This window comes from Bufo gargarizans, chromosome 1, assembly GCF_014858855.1.
Source record: "Bufo gargarizans isolate SCDJY-AF-19 chromosome 1, ASM1485885v1, whole genome shotgun sequence".
Classification (NCBI taxonomy): domain Eukaryota; kingdom Metazoa; phylum Chordata; class Amphibia; order Anura; family Bufonidae; genus Bufo; species Bufo gargarizans.
Genome location: NC_058080.1, coordinates 246108628 through 246126729, shown reverse-complemented (window position 1 = coordinate 246126729; position 18102 = coordinate 246108628). Strand labels below are relative to the sequence as shown.

Sequence of the window (18102 nt, the reverse complement as noted above, 5' to 3'; positions counted from 1 at the left end):
TGTTAAAAAAAGGCCTGTCTGTAAAAAAAGGCCTGAATTTGAATTCAATACATTGGGCCAAATAATTTGTTTCTTATTGTGGTGAACGGTAACAATGAGGAAAACATCTAGTAAGGGACGCGGACGCGGACATGGTTGTGGTGGTGTTAGTGGACCCTCTGGTGCTGGGAGAGGACGTGGCAGTTCTGCCACAGCCACACGTCCTAGTGAATTAAATACCTCAGGTTCCAGTAGCCGCCAGAATTTACAGCGATATTTGGTGGGGCCCAATGCCGTTCTAAGGATGGTAAGGCCTGAGCAGGTACAGGCATTAGTCAATTGGGTGGCCGACAGTGGATCCAGCACGTTCACATTATCTCCCACCCAGTCTTCTGCAGAAAGCGCACAGATGGCGCCTGAAAACCAAGCCCATCAGTCTGTCACATCACCCCCATGCATATCAGGGAAACTGTCTGAGCCTCAAGTTATGCAGCCGTCTCTTATTCTGTTTGAAGACTCTGCTGGCAGGGTTTCCCAACTGCATCCACCTAGCCCTTCCCCAGCGGTGGAAGACATAGAATGCACTGACGCACAACAACTTATGTTTCCTGATGATGAGGAAATGGGAATACCACCTCAGCACGTCTCTGATGATGACGAAATACAGGTGCCAACTGCTGCGTCTTTCTGCAGTGTGCAGACTGAACAGGAGGTCAGGGAGCAAGACTGGGTGGAAGACGATGCAGGGGACGATGAGGTCCTAGACCCCACATGGCATGAAGGTCGTGCCACTGACTTTCAGAGTTCGGAGGAAGAGGCAGTGGCGAGACCGAGCCAACAGCGTAGCAAAAGAGGGAGCAGTGGACAAAAGCAGAACACCCGTCGCCAAGAGACTCCGCCTGCTACTGACCGCCGCCGTCTGGGACCGAGCACCCCAAAGGCAGCTTCAAGGAGTTCCCTGGCATGGCACTTCTTCAAACAATGTGCTGACAACAAGACCCGAGTGGTTTGCACGCTTTGCCATCAGAGCCTGAAGCGAGGCATTAACGTTCTGAACCTTAGCACAACCTGCATGACCAGGCACCTGCATGCAAAGCATGAACTGCAGTGGAGTAAACACCTTAAAAACAAGGAACTCACTCAGGCTCCCCCTGCTACCTCTTCTGCTGCTGCCGCCTCGGCCTCTTCCTCCGCCTCTGGAGGAACGTTGGCACCTGCCGCCCAGCAAACAGAGGATGTACCACCAACACCACCACCTCCGTCACCAAGCATCTCAACCATGTCACACGGCAGCATTCAGCTCTCCATCTCACAAACATTTGAGAGAAAGCGTAAATTCCCACCTAGCCACCCTCGATCCCTGGCCTTGAATGCCAGCATTTCTAAACTACTGGCCTATGAAATGCTGTCATTCAGGCTGGTGGACACAGACAGCTTCAAACAGCTCATGTCGCTTGCTGTCCCACAGCATGTTGTTCCCAGCCGCCACTACTTTTCCAAGAGAGCCGTGCCTTCCCTGCACAACCAAGTATCCGATAAAATCAAGTGTTCACTGCGCAACGCCATCTGTGGCAAGGTCCACCTAACCACAGATACGTGGACCAGTAAGCACGGCCAGGGACGCTATATCTCCCTAACTGCACACTGGGTAAATGTAGTGGCGGCTGAGCCCCAGGCGGAGAGCTGTTTGGTGCACGTCCTTCCGCCGCCAAGGATCGCAGGGCAACATTCTTTGCCTCCTGTTGCCTCCTCCTCCTTCTCGGCTTCCTCCTCCTCTTCTTCCACCTGCTCATCCATTCACCACCAACTTTAGCACAGCTCGGGGTAAACGTCAACAGGCCATTCTGAAACTCATATGTTTGGGGGACAGGCCCCACACCGCACAGGAGTTGTGGCGGGGTATAGAACAACAGACCGACGAGTGGTTGCTGCCGGTGAGCCTCAAGCCCGGCCTGGTGGTGTGCGATAATGGGCGAAATCTCGTTGCAGCTCTGGGACTAGCCGGTTTGACGCACAACCCTTGCCTGGCGCATGTGCTGAATTTGGTGGTGCAGAAGTTTATTCACAACTACCCCGACTTGTCAGAGCTGCTGCATAAAGTGCAGGCCGTCTGTTCGCGCTTCCGGCGTTCACATCCTGTCGCTGCTCGCCTGTTTGCCCTACAGCGTAACTTCGGCCTTCCCGCTCACCGCCTCATATGCGACGTGCCCACCAGGTGGAACTCCACCTTGCACATGCTGGACAGACTGTGCAAGCAGCAGCAGGCCATAGTGGAGTTTCAGCTGCAGCACGCACGGGTCAGTCGCACTGCGGAACAGAACCATTTCACCACCAATGACTGGGCTTCCATGCGAGACTTGTGTGCCCTGTTGCGCTGTTTCGAGTACTCCACCAACATGGCCAGTGGCGATGACGCCGTTATCAGCGTTACAATACCACTTCTATGTCTCCTTGAGAAAACACTTAGGGCGATGATGGAAGAGGAAGGTGGCCCAGGAGGAGGAGGAGGAAGAGGGGTCATTTTAGCACTTTCAGGCCAGTCTCTTCGAAGTGACTCAGAGGGAGGTTTTTTGCAACAGCAGAGGCCAGGTACAAATGTGGCCAGCCAGGGCCCACTACTGGAGGACGAGGAGGATGAAGATGAGGTGGAGGAGGATGAGGATGAAGCATGTTCACAGCGGGGTGGCACCCAACGCAGCTCGGGCCCATCACTGGTGCGTGGCTGGGGGGAAACGCAGGACGATGACGATACGCCTCCCAGAGAGGACAGCTTGTCCTTACCTCTGGGCAGCCTGGCACACATGAGCGACTACATGCTGCAGTGCCTGCGCAACGACAGCAGAGTTGCCCACATTTTAACGCGTGCGGACTACTGGGTTGCCACCCTGCTGGATCCCCTGTACAAAGACAATGTGCCCACCTTACTTCCTGCACTGGAGCGTGATAGGAAGATGCGCGAGTACAAGCGCACATTGGTAGACGCGCTACTGAGAGCATTCCCAAATGTCACAGGGGAACAAGTGGAAGCCCAAGGCGAAGGCAGAGGAGGAGCAAGAGGTCGCCAAGGCAGCTGTGTCACGGCCAGCTCCTCTGAGGGCAGGGTTAGCATGGCAGAGATGTGGAAAAGTTTTGTCAACACACCACAGTTAACTGCACCACCACCTGATACGGAACGTGTTAGCAGGAGGAACAGTACGTGTGCACACCCCTCCACGTACTGACTGATGGTTCGGCCCCATTCAACTTCTGGGTCTCCAAATTGTCCACGTGGCCAGAGCTAGCCTTTTATGCCTTGGAGGTGCTGGCCTGCCCGGTGGCCAGCGTTTTGTCTGAACGTGTATTCAGCACGGCAGGGGGCGTCATTACAGACAAACGCAGCCGCCTGTCTATAGCCAATGTGGACAAGCTGACGTTCATAAAAATGAACCAGGCATGGATACCACAGGACCTGTCCATCCCTTGTGCAGATTAGACATTTATAACTACCTCCCCTTAACCATATATTATTGTACTCCAGGGCACTTCCTCATTCAATCCTATTTTTATTTTCATTTTACCATTATATTGCGGGGCAACCCAAAGTTGAATGAACCTCTCCTCTGCCTGGGTGCCGGGGCCTAAAAATATCTGACAGTGGCCTGTTCCAGTGTTGGGTGACATGAAGCCTGATTCTCTGCTATGACATGAAGCCTGATTCTCTGCAATGGGACCTCTCTCCTCTGTCTAGGTGCCAGGGCCTAAATATCTGACAATGGCCTGTTCCAGTGGTGGGTGACATGAAGCCTGATTCTCTGCTATGACATTAAGCCTGATTCTCTGCTATGACATGAAGCCTGAATATCTGCTATGACATGAAGCCTGAATCTCTGCTATGACATGAAGCCTGAATCTCTGCTATGACATGAAGCCTGAATCTCTGCTATGGGACCTCTCTCCTCTGTCTGGGTGCCGGGGCCTAAAAATATCTGACAGTGGCCTGTTCCAGTGGTGGGTGACATGAAGCCTGATTCTCTGCTATGACATGAAGCCTGATTCTCTGCTATGGGACCTCTCTCCTCTGTCTGGGTGCCGGGGCCTAAAAATATCTGACAGTGGTCTGTTCCAGTGTTGGGTGTTATGAAGCCTGAATCTCTGCTATGATATGAAGCCTGATTCTTTGCAATGGGACCTCTCTCCTCTGTCTGGGTGCCGGGGCCTAAAAATATCTGACAGTGGCCTGTTCCAGTGTTGGGTGACATGAAGCTTGATTCTCTGCTATGACATGAAGCCTGATTCTCTGCTATGGGACCTCTCTCCTCTGTCTGGGTGCCGGGGCATAAATATCTGACAATGGTCTGTTCCAGTGGTGGGTGACGTGAAGCCTGATTTTCTGCTATGACATGAAGCCTGATTCTCTGCTATGACATGAAGCCTGATTCTCTGCTATGACATGAAGCCTGAATCTCTGCTATGACATGAAGCCTGAATCTCTGCTATGGGACCTCTCTCCTCTGTCTGGGTGCCGGGGCCTAAAAATATCTGACAGTGGCCTGTTCCAGTGTTGGGTGACATGAAGCCTGATTCTCTGCTATGACATGAAGCCTGATTCTCTGCTATGGGACCTCCTTCCTCTGTCTGGGTGCCGGGGCCTAAAAATATCTGACAGTGGCCTGTTCCAGTGTTGGGTGACATGAAGCCTGATTCTCTGCTATGACATGAAGCCTAATTCTCTGCAATGGGACCTCTCTCCTCTGTCTGGGTGCCGGGGCCTAAAAATATCTGACAGTGGCCTGTTCCATTGTTGGGTGACATGAAGCCTGATTCTCTGCTATGACATGAAGCCTGACTCTCTGCTATGACATGAAGCCTGAATCTCTGCTATGGGACCTCTCTCCTCTGTCTGGGTGCCGGGGCCTAAAAATATCTGACAGTGGCCTGTTCCAGTGTTGGGTGACATGAAGCCTGATTCTCTGCTATGACATGAAGCCTGATTCTCTGCTATGGGACCTCTCTCCTCTGTCTGGGTGCCGGGGCCTAAAAATATCTGACAGTGGCCTGTTCCAGTGGTGGGTGACATGAAGCATGATTCTCTGCCATGAGACCTCTGTCCAATTGATATTGGTTAATTTTAATTTATTTTCTTTTTATTTTAATTCATTTCCCTATCCACATTTGTTTGCACGGGATTTACCTACATTTTGCTGCCTTTTGCAGCCCTCTAGACCTTTCCTGAGCTATTTTACAGCCTTTTTAGTGCCGAAAAGTTCGGGTCCCGATTGACTTTAATGAGGTCCGTGTTTGGGGCGAAGTTCGGGTCAAGTTCGGATCCCGAACCCGAACATTTCCGGGAAGTTAGGCCGAACTTCTCGAACCCGAACATCCAGGTGTTCGCTCAACTCTATTAGTGAGTAAAGTGAGCAGGGCTTAAAACGAGGGGACTCCGCAGCCCACCAGATTTACTATAGTTTACACTTATTCCTGTTGATCAGTGTCAATGAAAACCACAACCACAATGATGTTATTGCTCTGCCATATGCATATATTAGCTTCAGTACAACACATTACTTCTGACCCACCTGGTTTAACAATGGTGACTCCCTGACCAATGCTTTCAACCACTCCAACAGCTTCATGACCCAAGATCACTGGAAACTTTGTTACTACTTTTCCTTCCAGTGCACTGTTATCAGATCCGCAAATACCAGAAGAAATTATCTGTGTACAATGGAAAAAATACAAAATATTTTACCCTTTTTAGAAACCTGTAGTGAACAACAGCACAGACTGGACAAGTCCGACACAGATCTTTTTTGGACAACACACCTTGTAATTTCTAAGACTTCATTCTAAAACTTCACATTGAAGATAAAGTTGCTTAGTAGGATAGCTCCTTTCAGTTTGGTTCCATGAACAGCCAGGGAAATGTAGTGTCACATGCAACTATCCAGATATCCATTCTTGCTCATAGAGTGGGATCCCGCTCCCCTATTATGTCCATAGACAGGTATATGAACAATAGTTGTCTTCATGAGAATGCCCCTTCAGTCTAAATTGGTGAAATTCTGTGCTGATGTATTAATTAATGCATTTTTTTTAAAAGATCCATCTATTTAGAGAATATTTTTTTCTTATTCAGAACTCCAAATTATAAAGCCTCAGCCACAAGGTGGTAGACATGCAAAATGACAGAGCATGGTCGCAGTACTGCAAAGCATAGTGTGCAAGATTTGACAATGCTCTGCTGACTCCATAGCTGCAGAGTTCAAAACCACCTCCAGCATTAACATGAGCACTGTGAGTATATTGCCCATTTGTCAGGTAAATTTGGAATAAACGACTCAAATGGTAATGTGTTGGTTCCATGTTCATATGTGCCCGTATTGATGAGAAAAATTATGTTTTAAAATATGCAAATAAGTCTCTAGGAGCAAAGGCGGCCTTGACGTTACTCCTAGATGCTCCGCTCTCTCTGCAGCTGCCGCTATCTCTGCACTTTGATTGACAGGGCCAGGCCTGATGACGTTTTCGCTGTCTGGTCCTGTCAGTCAAAGTGCAGTTGCAGAGACAGCAGAGCCTCTAGGTGTAACTGCAACAACCCCGTTGCTCCTAGAGGCTCATTTGCATATATTAAAAGACCTTACTCAGCAATGTGGATACATTTTAACATGGGATCAACACGGATGCCTTCAGCTGCCAAGTGCACATGTAACCGGTCAGCCAGTTTCATAGGCACAAATGCCCTTTAATGTGATCTCGATTCTGACAACTTGTCACAGTTCCAGGATACAAAGGGGTTTAACTTAAATATTTGCTATATTGATTTTGTGTTGATGATTTATTTCCTGTTTTTTCCATTCCTTAGTACACGCTAATGCCTGTAAGATTGTAAGGTTGCCCTCTGGGACACATGACCTAATAGATTATCTGTAACTGCGTAAAATGTCACTTTTTCCAACAATGTATTGCCTCTTGTTAACTGAAAACCAGCAAAATGCTAAAGTTACCTTTAGTCACAGTTGCATAGTTGATAGGGTTCAGAGGCACAAGTCTATCATGTCCAATCAAGTCATGAATGTAACTCTAAATCACTATGAGGTAAGTAACCCAAAATAGTTACTTTGTTGCTCAACATATAATGTACACCTAAAAGGGGTATTGAACCTAAAGTGGTCGTCAACATTCAAATTGGTGGGAGTTTAACCCACGTGATCCCTATTAATTGTTAGAGCAAAGTAGCAGCTGTGATGAACCCATCTCTTGTTGGTTTGACTTTTGCTAGAAGTTTGTGGTTACTATTTTCAATGCTTACCAGACCACCGCAATTTCTAGACTACGAGTATTTGCCCTAAATTTTTATGGCATGGGTAGACTACAGTTCTCAGAAAGATTATCAAATTTGGGGTTTTTAGTTTAGAAAAGTGATCATGTTTTTAAATATATGTAAGAAGAATACAGAGATTTCTGCCATGATCTTCAGTTTAAATACTCAACGCTCTGCTACTCAGGTGGCATCATATATTTCTAGAGGAAAGAAGGTTTCTACACCAACGTTGTGAGAGCAGTGAGACCATGGAACTCTCGGCCAGAGAAGGGGGTGATGGTGAATTCACTAGATGAATTCCAAAGGAACCTTGAGAGTAACAATATTACGCATTCTCGTTACTAGATTACTGAAAGTGGGTCATTGATCCAGAGATTTCTTTTGATTGTCTGTTTTGGATTCAAGAAGGATTTTTTCCCTAAAATTAGGAAAATTGCCTTCTGCTTTGTGTTTTTACCTTCTTCTGGATCAACTCTAAAAATAATGATAATACAGAAGGCAAAGTAAATATGTGAAAGATGTGACCGTGTTAAGTCATTCAACAGAATATCGTTGAAAGCCTATGTTTTCATGAGTGCACAGTATTTTGGCAAAAACACATTGATACTTTCATAAGGGAAAAAATAGTCACCATTCTATAGGGTAGCTTTTAATACTGGCACATAGAGGGGGCATTGCTCACTGGAGACCTTCTAGTACAGCATATAGACAGGGGTCTGTGTATGCAGACATGATAGTAGTAGTCATTAGACTCCTATAGGACAAAGGCATGGATTTCCAGGTGGCCAGTAGTTCAGAGGAATGTGCAAGATCAATACAATCTAGTTATTTTGGTATCCTGAGATACAATCTTCTGTATACTGGATGTATAATGAACGGATAAAGACTTCCAGGTTATGCAAAGAGTTCTGAAATGAAAACAGCAAAGCTTGGAGACAGAATACAAAGAGTGACTTGTGTAAAGTGGCCTTGGCTGAGATGCCAACCAAGTATGACATTTCATTTCCTTTTGGTGAAAGTTTTAAAATATCTGTCCCTGGTTCTCCTTGGTGATAACAGCCAATCACCGTAGGAAAGAGAAGCCGATCACTGGGTCATCAGGTGATCTCTTCACCAGCCTGTAATGACATTATTTCTTTAACCCCTTCCTGTACTGCAGAGTAATGCAGTCAGTGTTCGGTCAGTGATTTCCTTCAGTGAATTTAAGCCAAAACCAGTTGCGGCTCTAAACACAGAACAGGTGCAGATCTTTCCCTTATACCTTGTCTGTGTAGGTCCACTCCTGCTTTTGGCTCACATTTACTACCAAATCACTGGCATGTGAATAAGGCCTATTGCACACGACTGTATGACTTTTTCAATATTTTGCGGTCTGCAAAAAATGGATCCACAAAAAATACAGATTATGTCCATGTGTATTCCTTTTTTTTTTTTTGCAGAACGGAACAGCTGGCCCCTGATAGTACTGTTCTATCCTCGTCTGTTATGTGGACAATAATAGGATAAGTTCTATTTTTGAACGGATAAACGGAAATGCGGAAACGAAATGCATACAGAGTACTTTTTTTTTTTGCGGACCCATTGAAAATAATGCAAAAAACAGAATGCAAACGGAATATATCTAGCTGGCTAGAAACAAGAAAACAATGTGCGCCAGCTTTCCTTTACATCCTGTCAGTGTGTAGTACTGTGTGCCTATCTGTCTGAACTACAGCCTCGAAGGAGAGGTTTGCAGCTGGGTGACACACCTTGTCCTAAACAAGATACCGGCCTATTGACAAGAACTTGTTGAAGCAGGAATTGTAAAGAATCAGCACACCATTAGTGACTTGAGTAGAGGCATAGTTAGGACACATGCACATGGCAGAGCTCTGTGGCCAGAACCTGTGTGGCTCTTTCTAGTCACACACAGTTAAAGCAAATACTTGCCATAAATCTCTCCTTTGGATCTGCTGTGTTTGGAAAGGCAAGCAAGAATTCTATGATCTGCAATAGACTTTAAAGCGGTTTTCTGAGACTTTTTTTTCTCATTATCTGTCCTCTGAATAGGTTATCAGTACCTGATCAGTGGCAGTCCGACACCCGGGACCAGGGGTGCACCTAGCCTTTCTGCTGCCTGAGGCAAAAACTGAAAAAGCGCTCCTCGTTCCCACTGCCAATTTCTTAACCCAACTCCTTCTCTTCAGCCCATGGCCCTTCAGCTGCCCCCCTCTTGACCCTACCTGGTGCTGCCTGAGGCGATCGCCTCACCTGGCCTCATTGGTGGTGCACCCCTGCCCGGGACCCCACAGATGAGCTGGCGCTCACAAAAGTGCAGCGGCATTCTCTTTGCTCACAAGCGCCATACATTGTATAGTATCTGTGCTTGGTATTGCAGCTCAGCCCACTTCACTTACATTGGACTCTGCATCTAGGCCATTTGACCAATGAACATGTCGTTTATGGGCAGACCCTCCAGGGTGGCTGGATCTTCAGAGGGAATCATGCTTACCCGATTCCACCCCTGTGTTCCGACTCCTCTGCGTCAATATCATGTTTGACGTGAGTCACGTGGTCACTACAGCAAGTCACTGGCTGTAGTGGTGACGTGTCCCAGGTCAATTTCTAGCTTCAACAATACACAAGTATAACTGTATTATATGAAATTCATGACATTGCTATTAACCACCAGTAGATGGCAGCAGAGAGAAAGCTTGAATAGCAGAGGTACAAACAGCAAAGGGGAACTGAATAACCCAGATCTTGGTTTATGGGAGGACAGGATTTACTGCTACATTTCCTGTATCCCCATGTAACGGGGTTTTGAGGGCGCCCCCTAGTGTCTTTGGGGTCCCTAAACCTAGTTAACTCACTATGCCTGACAGGCGGATCCTGAGCCTCCGCTATCTGGGAGCTGGGGTACATGTCTGCGGCAGTGCCTCCACCCAGTGGAGCATCCGGGGTAGGGATGTGGGGTCCCACTGGGAACATACTTAGTGCAATGAGACTGACACAGCCTAACTGGAGTTTACTTTATATAGTAAGCAGCAAATTAACCAACATACATAAGAAAATACAATAGAGTAATACAGGTAACAATGCAATGTGGATTTTCCTCACCCACCCACAAGCACGCCTGTGTCCCACCCGCTTATCTTCGCCCTAGTGGCCGTTGGTGCATATGGGAGAGTTGGGGCCCTTATAAGTCCTGCTCTGCAGGGTCACTGAACCAGCCTGAGCTGTGTAATGTCCGTCACTGGACCTCAGAGTCTTTACTGTGAGTGAGGAGACAGGTGCCCTGTGGTGATACAGGGAGAGGTTTGGCTTACCCTCACAACACGATTAGCCAGGTCAGTCAGCAGCAGTCTCCTCTCACTGGATTCACCAGACGTCTGGACTCAGTGCTTGTCTTTGCCAGCAGGCCCCTCTCTCAGCAGGTGTGATCTTGGGTCAAGCAGGTTCTCTCAGCAAGGTTCCATCTCTGTGCTGCAGTCTCTCACATCATGTCCTTTCTCTGGCTGAGCATGTAGTACTTCCAGAAAGCTCCAGGACCTACGATGATGTCACAATCATGTGACCAATGCTCAATGTTTTATTAACAGCATACTGAGTCCATCTGCCATCTACTGGGCATTTCAGATAATGCAGCCTGTGTAACTTCACAGGGTTACATGCTCCCCCTTGAAAATACTTGCCTTCCACTGGCAAGTCCTAGCCAGGGAGCTTAACAAAAACTCAACAGAAAAAGGTTTAGCATACGTACAGTACAGTTAACACAGTAACATCCTAGCTAGCTAGTTATCTAGGGTAAAGAGTCGCTAACATTTACCACTTCAGCTAGTGCATGTAGGAAAGTGGCCATTTTAGATGCGGCTTGTGTCAGCGGGGCATAACTGGGCTCTCCTATATTATCATAAACTAGGGCCCTAGGGGGTTGCCGCACTCTGGTGCTGTGTCTCAGTTCTCGCTGTGGGAGAGGATCTTGGGACATCAACTGTGGAACTTCAACTCCTGCCCTCGAAGTAGAGTCTCTAAGGGAAGTTCCAGGCACAAAACATGGACTTTCTGGATTCAACCTTGGAGAACTTTGTGACCCAGGAGAGGTTTCAGGACTTGGTGAAACCACAGGAGTTAAAGGAGGCAATTGCTGTGTTTCTTCCCGGGGTCTCCTCTGTCCCATTTCCAGGACTCTCTGCTGGGTTTTCCTCCAGTTCTTCACTACTCTCTTCCTCTTCATCAGCATACACAACTGGAAGCAGATGGTTTCTATGCCAAGCCTTTATTCGGCCCTCCGGGCCCCTAATGTTGTACACTGGCAGTCCTTCCAGTTTGGACACAACCTCAAACAGGATATCTTTCCATCTGTCAGCCAGTTTGTGTTTTCCAGGCACACCTAGATTCCGGAGAAGAACTTTATCCCCTGCTTGAATCTCCCGATATCTCACCTTAGAATCATACCTTCTTTTGTTCCGTTCTTCCATCTTTGCTGCAGCTTGGGTAGCCAACTCATAGGCCCGATGAAGGTTTTGTTTGAGGTTCCTCACATATTGAAAGTGTGAAGTTGAATCTGTTCCATCAGGAGACACTCCCAAACGGACATCTATCGGCAATCGAGCTTCTCTTCCGAACATTAGGAAATAGGGTGAGAACCCTGTAGATTCATGCCTTGTACAATTGTATGCGTGGACCATGGCTTCCACATGTTTACTCCAAGACCGCTTCTCGACTTGCTTGAGAGTCCCTAGCATATCTAGGAGGGTCCTATTGAATCGTTCTGGCTGTGCATCCCCTTCCGGATGATAAGGTGTGGTTCTGGACTTCTGCACCTGCAACATGTCCAACAGCTCCTTGATCAACTTACTCTCAAAGTCTCTATCTTGATCAGAGTGTATCCGATTGGGTAGTCCATAGTGAATAAAATACTTCTGCCAAAGGACTTTGGCTACAGTCACAGCCTTTTGATCTTTAGTGGGGAAGGCTTGAGCATATCTGGTGAAATGGTCCGTTACCACCAGCACATTTCCAATTCCCGCTGTATCGCTCTCAATGCAGAGATAGTCCATGCACACAAGATCCATGGGTCCCGTACTTTTCAGATGACCCATAGGGGCAGCTCTCACAGGCAGGGTCTTCCTCTGGATACACCTCCTGCATGCCTTTACATGTTGCTCGACATGTTCCCTCATGCGAGGCCAATAGAACCGATCTTGTACTAGGCCATAGGTCTTGTCCACCCCGAGATGCCCATGTTGATCGTGGAGAGCTCTCAGGACCATCCCACGGTGTCTGTGCGGTAGTACCAATTGTTTTCTGTCAGGGTGATCATGATACTTCACAACCCTATAGAGTACTCCATCTTCGAGATGTAGTCGGCTCCATTCTCTTCGGTATAATTCTCTTTGACTCACGGGTAGAGAAGTCAGCAATTTAGGATTCTTAGTCCTTATGGCTCTGATAACTATCCCAATATACCAGTCCTGCGCTTGAGCCTTCCTCTTGTCTTCTGTGGTTATACTGGACCACTGTTGAAGCATGACTGGAGCATGGAACACCTCAGGCACGGCTTCTGGAGAGTGGCTAATGGAGTCTATCCCTCTTAGCTCGGCAAATTCTTCTTGACTCTCGGCCACCACATACATCTGACAAAAGGCTCCTACCCCCGGCCCAGGGATCTCTTCCCACTCCTCTTCTTCTTGGTGAGGAGGGAGTCTAGGTCTGCGGGACAGGGCATCTGCGCTGACATTCTTGGGCCCAGGCTTGTACTTCAGGCTGAAACTGTAGCTTGACAAGGCAGCCAACCACCTATGTCCTGTGGCATCCAGCTTAGCTGTAGTCTGGATGTAGGTAAGTGGATTGTTGTCAGTCCTTACTTCGAATGTTGCTCCATACAAATAGTCATGCAGCTTATCCACGATGGCCCACTTGAGTGCCAGAAACTCCAATTTATGGACTGGATAGTTCTTCTCTGCTCCTGTAAGACTTCTACTTATATAAGCCACCGGCCTCAATCCTTCTGGATAACTTTGGTGCAATACACCCCCTAGGCCTTCCATACTGGCATCCACATGGAGGATATATGGTTTCTCAGGGTCTGCATAGGCTAAGACAGGAGCTTCTGTAAGTCTCTTCTTCAATGTCAGAAAGGCATCTTCACATCCTGAAGTCCATTTTTCTCCAAAGGGGTCTTTAGGATATAGTGCCTTAGCACCCTTTACGTCAGAGGTAATCTTCAGTAGGTCATGTAACTCCCGAGCAATCTTTGAGTAGTCTTTCACGAACCTTCGGTAGTAACCACAGAATCCGAGAAAGGACCGCAACTCACTGATGTTATTTGGTCTTGGCCAATTCAACACTGCTTCAATTTTAGCAGGATCTGTGGCTACTCCTTCAGCGGAGACTATGTGCCCCACATAAGTGACAGAGTTCTGGGCAAATCGGCATTTGTCCACTGATAGCTTCAGGCCTTTAGCTTGAAGTCGATCCAACACCTTTAGCAATCTTTGTTCATGCTCCTCTGGTGTCTTCCCGAAGACAATTAGGTCATCTAGATACACTAGACACTCTTTGGGATTCATATCCCCCACAGTTTTCTCCATCAGCCTCTGAAAAGTAGCAGGAGCTCCTGTGACTCCCTGTGGCATTCTGGTAAACTGGAAGAACCCCAAAGGGCAGATGAACGCTGTCTTTTCCTGATCCTCCTTCTTCATGGGTACCTGATAATATCCAGACCTCAAGTCAAGCACACTGAACCACTGGCTGCCAGATAGGGCGTTCAGAAGATCCTCTATCCGGGGCAAAGTGTACTGATCTGGCACAGTCCTCTTGTTCAGAGTACGGTAGTCCACACATAGCCGAACTGAACCATTCTTTTTCCTCACTACCACAATAGGTGAGGCATAGGGGCTCCGGGACTCTGTGATGATGCCTGCTCCTTCCATCTGCTGGAGTATGTCCCGGACATCTTCCACATCTCAAGGGGGTATTCTTCTTGACCTTTCTCTGAAAGGAGTAGAATCAGCAAGTCTTATAGCATGGGTGGCACTCTTAGAACACCCCACGTCCATCTCTGCTCTGGAGAACACTCCCTCTCGGGTGGCCAGTTTTGAACGAAGGCTGTCTTTCCACTGCTTTGGTAGAGGAGAATCTTCTAGATCAAAATCCAAAGGTGCTTTCACATGATCCTTCTGTTCTGCACTCACAGACATGATGGACGAAACTTGATCTAAAAGGTGTATCACACCAATCTTTTGATGACGATCAATCCGGATTTCTGTGGGGGTTAAATTCTGTACCATCACAGGAAAGCTCCGACACCATCTTTTTCGCCAATCTTTTACCTCAGGTATGAGAGTCCACCCCTTCTTCTGATCCTCTTCAGGCAGAGACTCAATAAGGTATTGTCCCGTTCCCCCCAACATTTCATGGTGCATTGAGGCTATGGCTCGTAAGGTTTTGGTCTCACCAGGCTTCACAAATGCGGATTCTGTTCCTGAATAGTGGCACGACCCTGGTTTTGTTTCAAGGGCTAGTCGTCTACACTCTTTTCCTAGGACAGGGCTGACCTCCATCAATCGGTCTAAGGAGACGTCTCCCACTTCGGTCAGATAGGCCTTGAATACATCCTGTACCATCTTTGCATTAGTACCCAATATTATTGGGGCACACACTTTCTTGGCTGCAGGGCATATCAAAACTTCCAGCTCCATAGGACATATCATCCCGGTGTTTAACTGGGGAATAGTTATGGTCACTTTTATGCATCCCTCCACAGGTTGAGCTTGAGACCCAACGCCCCATAGCTGAAACTCTCCTGCAGGTTCCATAGGAATGTGTTTCAAATGACGTTCATAGAAGTCTCTGTAGATAATGGTGACTTGAGAACCTGTATCTAGTAATGCTGAAGCATGAATTCCTTCTACTTGCACGTGTATCAAAGATTTTGGCCCAATCTTGGCCCCTACAGATAAACTATATGTAGGCCGGGTCTTCCGTCGCTTGTAAGACCTGGTCATTTGAGTCTCCTCAAGCTCGGTTGCCAGCACCTCCACATCCACCTTCATGGAATTCGCAGGGCACTCCCGCTGAAAATGCCCTGACTTTCCACATTTAAAGCAGTCCCCTCGGCGGGGTGAATCCTCAGGAAACAGTTTTTTCTGAGTCTTCCTGTGTTGCCCCCCACTTCCAGGGGGAGGATCTGCTCTCTCTGGTGGTGATTTGCATAAGAGCTCCAATTCAGCCACCTTCTTCCTAAGAGCTGACAGTTCTGTATCCTCTTTCTCCTTCTGTAGGGGTGGACACGTCTGATCTTCCAATCTCCTGGCTGTATTTATTAATGTAGAATAAGGCAGAACTTTATCATCCAACTTGGCTCTCAGCAGAATCATAACTGGATTATTGGTCAAACCACCTCTCTGAATTTGCTTAGATAGCCGAGCATCCAACTCAGAGGCAGTGACTGCTCCTTTATGGAATAACTTTCCAAGCGATAGCTGTAACCGGTTGATATAGTCAGTGGCTTTTTCATGCTCCTTCTGCTTAGTGGCTAGGAACTTAACCAACAGATCATCCAAATCTTCTGATCTCCCATAAGCATCCTGTAAAACTTGTAGATAGTCGTGCACAGTAGCTTGCCCATTTACTCCCTTGTACAGTCTTATCATGTCTGTAGCGGGAAAACGAAGACTCTCCACCAACCGCTGTTTCTTTATGGTATCCGTACAAGACCATTCCTCCAACAACTGCATAGCATTATCCTTCCAGACCTCAAAAGGCTCTTCTCCTGAAGGAACAGGCTGATTCCCAGAAAACACCTTTAGTTTGCGGTAACTATGAGTGTGGTTTGCCGTCACTATGGCTTCTGAGAGTTTCTGTAGTATGTCCGATACATCACTACCTCCTGTAGGCAGGGTGCGTACTTCAGGGTTGTCTGGTTTCAGTAATGCTGTAGATGGATGAGATTCTGCTTTAGGAGTAATCATCCCCTGTCCTCTAGGAGGATGGGCAGCTTGTTTAGGAATGGCTCCGGTCTTTCCGGGGATGGGAGTCAGGAGCTTAGAATAATTTTCTGTGACATAATCTCTCTGTTCTAATTTAAAGGGTTGTTGCAGTGAGACCCTTTCTTTCTTATCAAGGAGAGCGTACACTAAGGAGCATCCTTCATCCGGGGCTCCATATAAATGAACGTTGGTAGGCATCTCATGGTCTCCCAAGTCCGTATGACAATATATTAACATGTAAGTTTGTCCTCCGGAATCCTGCAGGATATCCCTGACGGTCGCCATTTCTATTCCCAGTCGAATTTCTACACACAAGATGACGTGATTCATCTCACAGCAGGATGGGACTTTGCATAACATCACAGCTTGCTGTAATGGTACATTTCTTTGCTGGGCCCACTCTTTTGCAAAAGAGGGAGTGGCCTGAGGACTTAACTTATTCTCACTGGTTGTACCCCAGTTCATCTCAGCAGTGCCTCCACATGTAACGGGGTTTTGAGGGCGCCCCCTAGTGTCTTTGGGGTCCCTAAACCTAGTTAACTCACTATGCCTGACAGGCGGATCCTGAGCCTCCGCTATCTGGGAGCTGGGGTACATGTCTGCGGCAGTGCCTCCACCCAGTGGAGCATCCGGGGTAGGGATGTGGGGTCCCACTGGGAACATACTTAGTGCAATGAGACTGACACAGCCTAACTGGAGTTTACTTTATATAGTAAGCAGCAAATTAACCAACATACATAAGAAAATACAATAGAGTAATACAGGTAACAATGCAATGTGGATTTTCCTCACCCACCCACAAGCACGCCTGTGTCCCACCCGCTTATCTTCGCCCTAGTGGCCGTTGGTGCACATGGGAGAGTTGGGGCCCTTATAAGTCCTGCTCTGCAGGGTCACTGAAGCAGCCTGAGCTGTGTAATGTCCGTCACTGGACCTCAGAGTCTTTACTGTGAGTGAGGAGACAGGTGCCCTGTGGTGATACAGGGAGAGGTTTGGCTTACCCTCACAACACGATTAGCCAGGTCAGTCAGCAGCAGTCTCCTCTCACTGGATTCACCAGACGTCTGGACTCAGTGCTTGTCTTTGCCAGCAGGCCCCTCTCTCAGCAGGTGTGATCTTGGGTCAAGCAGGTTCTCTCAGCAAGGTTCCATCTCTGTGCTGCAGTCTCTCACATCATGTCCTTTCTCTGGCTGAGCATGTAGTACTTCCAGAAAGCTCCAGGACCTACGATGATGTCACAATCATGTGACCAATGCTCAATGTTTTATTAACAGCATACTGAGTCCATCTGCCATCTACTGAGCATTTCAGATAATGCAGCCTGTGTAACTTCACAGGGTTACACCCATATACTGAAGGTGAGATTCAAAATTCAGAGCCATAAATAGGCTAAAATGATGTATAACACATTCCTATAATCAGCTAAGGCTGCTGTGATGCAGTGTGAGTATATAAATATGCACAAGTGCTAGTGAAGTACAATGAGGTTTCACATGGTACTAATATGTAGTGACTATGATTACTATAGAAGCTGATGATATTATACTGCACTATTGGTTTACTGTGATGCAGATTAAATAATCCGAGAGCAACTCTCATGTTAATGGTTTAATATCTCTTATAGGAAAGTTATACTTGTTATTAAGAATGTATTATTGAATATAGAGATGTGTATTAATATAGGAGAACAGGATTTACTGCTACATTTCCTGTATCCCCATATACTGAAGGTCATGTGTTTGTTCTTTCCAGAACATGTTCAATAAAATCACTTCTGTCTTCACCCAGCCCGCTCCCTTTGCACATTGGAATTATTGACCATACTTTCAGCATATGTGCAACAAAATT

At 47.2% G+C, this 18102-nt stretch overlaps 1 protein-coding gene across 1 annotated transcript in view; it reads right to left on the bottom strand.

The window, feature by feature from the left end:
* Positions 1-18102, bottom strand: part of LOC122944179 (NADP-dependent alcohol dehydrogenase-like) — a 77384-nt gene that overhangs the window by 36954 nt on the left and 22328 nt on the right. Inside the window, exon 3 of the mRNA XM_044302410.1 lies at positions 5535-5673. Coding sequence (XP_044158345.1) covers positions 5535-5673 — 139 coding nt within the window. The remainder of the gene's footprint in view (positions 1-5534; positions 5674-18102) is intronic.